The sequence below is a fragment of the Cupressus sempervirens genome, chromosome 9 (genome assembly GCF_028749045.1).
Source record: "Cupressus sempervirens isolate cs-2001-9-10 chromosome 9, ASM2874904v1, whole genome shotgun sequence".
Taxonomy (NCBI): Eukaryota; Viridiplantae; Streptophyta; class Pinopsida; order Cupressales; family Cupressaceae; genus Cupressus; species Cupressus sempervirens.
In genome coordinates, this window is record NC_143126.1 from 612,500,996 (window position 1) to 612,510,178 (window position 9,183).

General features: G+C 38.9%; 2 protein-coding genes across 2 annotated transcripts; both read left to right on the forward strand.

Annotated features, from left to right (window-relative positions):
• Nucleotides 1-3,573: 3,573 nt before the first annotated feature.
• Nucleotides 3,574-4,179, forward strand: LOC149540175 (uncharacterized). The gene has a single exon (XM_089802661.1). It carries the CDS (start codon nt 3,574-3,576, stop codon nt 4,177-4,179), a length of 606 nt encoding a protein of 201 aa, XP_089658787.1.
• A 426-nt stretch (nt 4,180-4,605) lies between these two features.
• Nucleotides 4,606-5,154, forward strand: LOC149540176 (uncharacterized). Its single transcript, XM_089802663.1, has one exon. It carries the CDS (start codon nt 4,606-4,608, stop codon nt 5,152-5,154), a length of 549 nt encoding a protein of 182 aa, XP_089658789.1.
• The last annotated feature ends 4,029 nt before the right edge of the window (nt 5,155-9,183 follow it).

Sequence of the window (9,183 nt, forward strand, 5' to 3'; positions counted from 1 at the left end):
GAATTTTTGGATAGATCTGGAAAAAGAATCTAAGTGGGGTAAATTTTGGAAAAGAAAAAAAAAAAAGGAGAAGAAGATAGCTTAGGAGGAGGATTTCTGGTAAAAAAGTGAGGGAGCTCAAATTTGCTTGGAAACTAGGTTGGTAACCTTATGTACCCTTGCTATGAAAGTTTGTTTTTAAGTAGATTATTTTTATTGTGTTATGCATGTGAGTTTTCTGTAATGTAGTTGTAATATGGTGTGTTGTAATGTTGTGTTGTGTAAGGTTGAGGGATCATGTTTTAGTTTTGGTGTATGTGTGTATTGTGATTTACTTTGTGTTGTCAATTCATATGTTCTTGTTGCAGTTTTCTATTTTGGGTGTGACAAGGTGAGTCTCATCTCTTGGGAGGGAAAGAGAGCCTTGTGAGGGTAAGGGGTGCATAGGGAATGTGTTGGGTGAGAGTCTCTCCTAGAGTAGGAGAGGGATGCCATATGGGTGTTATGGGCCCCATATGCCACCTTGCTGGAGTTATAAGTATTGTAAAGATGCCATGTGAGGGCATGCATGTGGTGTTGGGTTGCCTTGTGAAGGCATGTGTATAAAGTGTATAGCCTAATGAAGGCATAGTTGCAGATGGAGTCTCCTCAACATTCATTTTCCACCCCTACCCCTTGAGATGGATCTACATGTGATCCTAAGTGGTCTACCTTGGTTGGGAATTTTTGTGATTTTATTTGTCAACTGTAAAATGTGTGAACAGTTTTGTAATGTGAGCATTGTGTTGTAAATGGTTGTTAGTAATGTATGTCCACCTAGTCAAGGTTCTCCCTGCTCGGGGGTGGCCTTTAAAAGGCCTAAGGTTGGGAGGAGAGTACCATGGGCTTGTTTGTGTGTGTTGTACTGCAGGTTGTGATCTATGGATTGAAGACTTGAAGAGAAGAAGGATGTTGTATTATTTTCATTTGCAGAAAAAACATACTTCCAAGTGAATTCTTATTGTATTAGGGAGAGTCACCCTTGGGTAACTCCCAATATTGTGTTTTATGATAGCTTGTAAGCTGGAAAATTGTATAAGTGGACTGTACTTGTTGATATGTTGCTACATTCAGTGATTTAAGAAATTTATATATCATGCACTATCCTATAGTATATAGAAATGAGTAAAGTTGTTATGTTTTTGTTTCTAAAATGATTCTAAGAGAAAATGTGTGTCTCCATTTGAAATTGATACATTTGGTTATAAAGACATTTTGTTAGAATTTCAAATAATGTTCTAGTTGGAAGGAACTAAAGTGGTTAGTGAAGTTAGTTAAATGTATTGTAGTAATGTACATCAATATTGTAGATCAAGGAAAATAAATATAAACAAATAAAATAAAATAAAAATGCTTTCATTGAAAAAGAAAAATATATTTATATTTGCTGGTTCCTTTGACTGTAATATTGGTGCACTACACTTGGTATCAGAGCCCAGGTTTCCAAAACTAGGACCTAGGCTCATTATGTTTCCAGTTTTAAATTATGTTTTCAGTTATAAGTATTTTGTTTGTTGAAAAAGAAAACTTAATATGTTTTTTAGTTTTGAGTATTTTGTTGGTTTGAAAAGGAAATTTAAGTAGTAGATCTGAAACTCTTTTCAACTGTATTCAAATACTAGACATTAAAAATATGAATCTGTGATAACACAAAAAAACAAAAATATATATATAACCATGAATCCGAACAACTACATGTTATAATACAATAAGAAATTTGTGAATATATGCATGTTGATACAGACCATGGTATCAAGGGATCAATGCATGGTTGTGCATAGCCCTTGATCTTGCCTTCAAAACCCAATTTTGAAATGAATAAAGAAAATATGCTATAAACTAAAAAAAAAATAATGCTTTTATTAAAGACTTGTAACTCTATGTGCGTTCAACTTTTGTGGATTTTTCCCGTGTGAGACCTGAATAGACACCTTCTGGAGAAAACCCAGAAAGCATTTGGAAATATTCGATTTCATTTCTCTAAAAACGCTAACGCAATATGACTGACTCTTAAATGACAGAATTTGTTTTTCTCTTGTGTGCTCATCACTAAGTACAGGCAAGGCCAGGGACAACCCCCTCTCACACTAGAAATTAATAATAAAATGCTCATCTTTATATCCATGAAAAAAAACAAAACAAAAAAACCTGCAACAAATTATGGGCATAATAATGCCATAGGATATATCAGAGAACTCATGCATGGTTGAACATGGATCCCTCTACAAATATTGAGCTCTATCCATCTCAAACGTATATCCACACAAGGATATGTGTGTGTATATCAAAGATAAACATATACACATTATTTATCCTCCATGGAAGCTTGCTTCCATCTCCAATAGCATTCAAGTACCTGTACAAAACAAAAACAAAAAAATAAAACAAAAAACAGAAACATACACACAATAACAAGAGGGAAAAACAAAGAAATGCATAAGGGTTTGAAACCCTATGGAAGGAACATGAAAAATAACATAAGAAAGAGGGAAAAATAACTTTTATACTTTTTCATAGCCCTAATTTCGAATTAGGGTTAGGGTTGGAAGAGAAAGATAAAGAAATGAATTTCAAATTGATCATAAGTTCACTCTTTGACCCAAATTCAAATGAGATCCCCCTTATTAAAATGTTTTCTATTTCAAAACATGAAGTAAAAGAGGGAAAGTTGGTTAGTGGGTTGGGTGGAAAAGGTGGAATTCAAGAGGTCATGTGTTCAAATCCCACTCCCACCATGCTATCTTCCTCTTTTACACAAATTTAAAATGCACTTATTTTATTTGCCCACATGAGTTTTATTTTTTATTGAAACTACTTAAGAGATAATTATTTAAATAAGTTTGTGATAATGAAGCAACTAAGTGGTAATGTGTTAGTAATCATGAATAAGTGCTATTATAATTTGATGTCCATGAAGTTACCTATTAATGATAATTTAATATAATAATAATAATAAATAAATTTAAAAAAAAATATTAAAAAAATAATAATAATAAAATATTTTTTAAAAAAAATAATAATAATAAAATATTTTTAAAAATAATAATAATTAAAAATAATGAATAAATAAATATACATATATGCATATGCAATGGAAGATAACACTTTAATATATCTAACCAATGTGGGACGTTGGCTAAGCAACTATGGTGGCAGGACACCCACCCTAAGTTGACTTTGGCCATGATTCCTCACAAAAAAAAAAAGAAAGAGGAATTATTTTGTCTTAGTTGTTTGAGACTCCAATAATGAACTTTAAAGCTTCTTAACCCTGACTCTTAAACTTCTTTTTTTTGTAGGATGCCAGTGGTCACTCGTAACGCCCGCAGGTGTGGACGAGGTGGTAGACGTGCACGAGATGCACAGGTAGAGCAGGATGCCAGTATAGAGCATAGTGCTAGTATGGCACAAGAAGCTAGGGTTGGGCCAGAGATAGAGATTGGACAGGGGGAACAACCCCGAAACCCCAACCAGGACATTCTAGATGCTATCTAGAATCTTATTGGTGTAGTACAATAGAGGTTGCCTACAGCAATAGCTCACCCTAGTCAGCAAATGTCAAAGGAGCATAGGATTGTTATCAGAGAGAGGACAAGGAGTCCTCCACCTAGTCGTATTGGCAGTCATGCTGAGCTCGAGGGAGAGTCTGTCCACAAACCTGAGTCTCCAGTAGGGGTAGAACTTCGACCTGTACCAAGAGCACCCCGAGATATAGGAGACAAGATTAAAGAATTGCTTCTTCTTCAGCCACCCCCTTTTCATGGGTCCACAAATGGTTCAGAGGCAGAATCCTTCTTGTTATGTTTGGAGAGATGTTATGGGTTGCGTCCTTTTGGGAGTAATGTAAGGTCCCATTTTGCTATACACCTTTTGCGAGGACCAGCCTCCAAATGGTGGGATGAGGAGAAGGCTATGGGGGATATTGATATGGACACTCTCACTTGGGATACCTTCCTACAAAGGTTTAGAGAGAGATATTTATCAGAGCATTACAGACAGCGAAAGATTGATGAGTTCCATGACTTACAGCAGAGGGGATTGACAGTAACACAGTATGAGAATAAGTTTTTAGAGCTCCTCCCTTATGTTGACTATATGAGAGATGAGAAGCTCTGGATTAACCATTTCATTAGAGGTCTTAATCCCTCGATTGCAGGATAGGTTTGCATGGAAGCACCCGTAGGCTTTAGAGCTATAGTAGAGAGGGCTCTTATTGCAGAGGATATATGCAATAAGGCTCACGATACTCATGATAGATCTTAGCGTCGGGGTACTACCCCCTTTCCACCTAGGTCACAGTGGAAGGGAAATCAGCGACACTCTTCAGGATTTTTTAGAGGCCCACAGTCATAGCAGGATCAGAGGCAAAAGCCTCCACAGGGATACCAGGGCACTAAGCCCAAGTAGAGGTAGGCACAGGGTTCTCGTCAGGATCATAGATCACAAGCTTCTGATACACCTCCAGCACAGACTTAGCAGCCCACTAGAGGTGGTTTTAGTGGATCTACTCAGACAGGGGGACACCAGCAACCCCGATCTACAGGATTACAGACTCAGACCCGTGGACCTTGTTATTCTTGTGGTGGCATGGGTCACATTGCTCGGGATTATCCACATAGACAGAGGATAGCTACATCCAAACCAACAGTGGGTGACATGGGACGTTCTCATAGGGTATTTGCAGTAATAGATGACAGACAGGCTGAGCATCAGGCTACCGTGATAGAGGCTACAGGTATTATTGGTGGTAGTAGTATATCTATATTGTTTGATCCAGGAGCTACTGATTCTTTTGTATCACCCTTAGTTGTGGAGCATTGTAGGCTGGTGGTAGTTAAGCAAGATGTTAGCTGGGATGTAGAGTTAGCCTCAGGTGCTAAGGTATTGGTTAGATCCATGGTCAGGAATTATCCTATTCAAATTGGGGATATCACTACTTGTGTAGATCTATGTATCACCCCCTTAGGATCGTATGATGTAGTCCTTGGTATGGATTGGCTATGTGCTCACCATGCCAAGGTGGATTGTAGGAAGAAGGAGGTGGAGTGTAATGATGATCATGGTACACCTATAGTGATTTCAGGTGTTCAAAGACCTGTGTCCCTCCGCATGATCTCCGCTATGCAGCTTAAGTGATGTATGAGAAAAGGGTGTCAGTTATATGCTATTACCATTAATGATCTTGAGGGAGAGGAGAATGGGCCATGTCTCGAGGATTACCCAGTGTTACAAGAGTTTAGAGATGTATTTCCTTCTAAATTACCAGGTATGCCTCCACCCAGGATAGTGGATTTCCATATTGATTTGGTTCCAGGGACCCAACCAGTATCTAGAGCTCCATATAGGATGACTACTAATGAGCTCAATGAGCTCAAGATTCAACTAGAAGAACTCTTGGAGAAGGGGCACATTCGTCCTAGTGTCTCACCATGGGGAGCACCAGTTGTCTTTGTCAAGAAGAAGGATGGATCCTTGAGGTTGTGCATAGACTACCACCAGCTTAACAAGCTAACCATTAAGAACCGTTATCCACTTCCTAGAATTGATGACTTATTTGACCAGCTTCAAGGTGCTCGAGTGTTTTCAAAGATTGATCTGAAGTTAGGATATCACCAGTTGAGGATTGTGGAGAGTGACATCCATAAGATTGCTTTTCGCACGAGATATGGGCATTATGAGTTTACAGTGGTTCCTTTTGGTCTCACTAATGCCCCATCTGTATTCATGAGCCTTATGAATGGAGTATTTTGTACATTCTTGGGTAGATTTGTGGTGATATTCCTGGATGATATATTGGTCTATTCACGAAATGAACAGGAGCATGAAGAAAATTTGAGACAAGTCCTTCAGTGCTTGAGAGATAATCAATTATACGCCAATTTGCTGAAGTGTTCTTTCTTCTACACAGAGATCAGCTACCTAGGTCATGTGATATCAGGTGATGGGATCTCAGTTGACCCATCAAAGATTAGAGCCATTATAGACTAGCCAGCATCGACGATAGTTACAGAAGTCAGGAGCTTTATGGGGTTGGCTGGTTACTATAGGCATTTTGTGGAGGGTTTCTCAAGGATAGCACATCCTATTACTTCTCTCCAGAGAAAAGGGAAGAAATTTGAGTGGACAAAAATATGTGAGAGAGCTTTTCAAGAGTTGAAGAAGGCCCTCACTAGTGCTCCTATTCTTGTAGTACATGATCCCTCTACAAACTTTGTAGTGTGTACTGATGCGTCATTGGATGGGTGAGGGGCAGTACTCATGCAGAATGGGTGATTTATAGCCTATGAGTCTAGGAAACTTAAGACTCATGAACTCAATTATCCTACGCATGATCTTGAGCTCGCAGCAGTAGTGCATGCCTTGGTTAGATGGCGCCATTTCCTTTTGGGACACCATTTTGAACTCCACTCAGATCATCACAGCCTTCAGTATATTCTCTCTCAACCGAACCTTAATGCTCGGCAAAGGAGATGGTTGGAGTTTTTATGTGAATATGACTTTGATGTACACTACATCAAGGGGAAGGAGAATGTGGTTGCAGATGCCTTAAGTCGAAGACGCCATGAGTTGTCATCCATGGTCACCAGCACAGATTTGAGGGGGAGAATAGTGCAGCACTTACCAGAGGATGATTTTTATAGGGATGTGTGTCAGATGATTAGATCTTAGAGGCCTCTTCAGGGGAAGTTCTCCAACTATGTGTTAGAGTCTGATGGACTTCTACATCACCGAGGGTGCATTTATGTACCTTCTACTGGAGGATTGCATGATTTTATTGTTCTTGAGGTTCATAGGGCACCTTATGCAACACATCCAGGGGTTAGGAAGTTGCATGTAGACTTGGGACGACTCTTTCATTGGCCCGGCATGAGGATGCATATTGCAGGGATAGTTGCTAGATGCCTAGAGTGCTAGAGAGTTAAGGCAGAACATGGACATCCTGGTGGGTTACTTTATCCTCATGAGATTCCAGAGTGGAAGTGGGATGTTATTTCTATAGATTTTTTTGTGGGTCTTCCTATGTCTTCTCATCATCATGATGCCATCATGGTGACAATTGACACATTGACCAACGTGGCCCACTTCTCACCTATACGTACCACTTTCACTGCTCCTACAGTAGCACAAGTATTCATGCGAGACATTGTGAGACTCCATGGCATTCCTCGCAAGATTATTTCTAATAGAGACTCTATATTTACCTCCTCCTTTTGGAGAGAGTTACAGGGAGTCCTAGGGACTAAGCTTAACTTGAGCACAACATACCACCCTCAGACAGATGGGCAGACTGAGAGAGTTAACCAGGTATTAGAGGACATGTTTTGCATGTATGTGATGGATAATCAAGTTAAATGGGAGGAGTATTTTCATCTAGTAGAGTTTGCCTATAATAATGGGCACCATTCTTCTTTGGGCATGCCACCTTATCAGGCCCTATATGGCAGACCTTGCAGGACACCATTAAGTTGGGATAGGATTGAGGACAGGGTAACAGTTGGACCACAGATTATCAAGGAGATGGAGTAGCAAGTCTTTTTGATTAGGCAAAATCTCAGGGAAGCTCAAGACTGACAGAAGAAGTATGCTAATGCCCATAGGACAGATCGATCCTTTATGGTGGGAGATAGAGTATTTTTGAGAGTGCGTTCGCACAAGAGTCCAATCCATTTTGGAAAGGGCTCTAAGCTTGCTCCTTGATTTGTTGGGCCATTTGAGATTTTGGAGAGGATAGGACCAGTTGCTTATCGCTTAGCCTTGCCACCTAGCCTATCACGCATCCACGATGTTTTTCATGTATCTTCCTTGAGGAAGTATATTTATGATGCATCTCATGTTATAGATTGGGGTTCTATGCAGGTAGCACCAGATGGCCATCTATCCCTAGAGCCCATTCACATATTGGCCCACAGGACCCTTCAACTTCGAGGCAGAGAAGTGGACTAGGTTAAGGTCCAATGGGATTTCTATGATGAGGTCACAACCACATGGGAGGACACGATGCAGATGAGACGTGACTACCCCTATCTATTTGATGAACTCCAAGAGGAAGTTCATGCCTAGAGGGGGAGGATTTCATGTCCCGCCCCGACCATCATAGCACTATTGACATTTTGTTTCTTTTGGACTTTGATAGTTAGACTCTAGATGACACATTATTACCCCCTATGGACATTGATATTTTGATCCTTAGACTATTTGATTTCATGTTATGTTATTGGGACATTGATACCTATATCATTAGGCTATATGATGATTCCTTATGATGTTACTAGGACACTAATATTCTAAGTAGTTTTTATGATGTTATTCAGATATGCTTACTTACCTTCTTGATGATCCATGTGTCATGATTAAAGCTTATGTTATACTCTAGTGAATGTTTGATTTTTGAATTGTGGTCTCCATATGGTGCTAGATTATCATGTCTTAGCATATTTAGAGTAACATTAAGAATTCATGTATCATTTGAATAAACTAGAATTGTATACTTATATTATATTTGATGCATTGCTTAAGGTAGATTAATTCCATAATTTTCTGTAAGAATAAATGATCATAATGTTTTACTATCTAGATTAGAGAATTGCTACAAATGTGAAGTGTGTAATGTGATATGAATGGAAATACATATTTCATATTAGTTATGTTATTCATTGATGATAGAATCTATGTGATTTATATTTACATTATCATTTTATCACCTTATTCTTGGACTACTGATATTTGCAATAAGTGTGCAGGAAAGAAGCCCATGGATTTATGGAGAACCTTGCTAGGTGTTTGGAAAAACCAAGGTTAACCCTAAGGAGGGTATAACCTTTTTACCCTTGTATTTTATTTGTAAAACCAATTTGTGCGTATTATTGTGATTCTATAAAAGTAAATTTGTTTTTCTTGATGGCTTGCCAAGTGTGTTGTGTGTATTGTGGTGTCACTTGACACATTTTCTCCTTTGTAGAATGCTTAGTGGGATGGTAGGTGGTTGAGTGAACCAAGGAGTGGTTTGGTAGGATTTCTTTTCCCTAACTGTATTTATGGGTCCAAGAGGGATTCTTTCCATGCTAGGTCGAATGCACACCTTTTGTGAATTTCTAGGAGGTTTACACCATCCCTAGGGGTAGTTTGAGGTCTTATTTTAAAGCCCATATGATATACCTAGGGGGT

What these genes read in the sequence shown, in the direction of transcription:
- LOC149540175 (XM_089802661.1), top strand. Translation starts at nt 3,574, where the DNA reads ATGTCAAAGGAGCATAGGATTGTTATCAGAGAGAGGACAAGGAGTCCT.
- LOC149540176 (XM_089802663.1), top strand. Translation starts at nt 4,606, where the DNA reads ATGGGTCACATTGCTCGGGATTATCCACATAGACAGAGGATAGCTACA.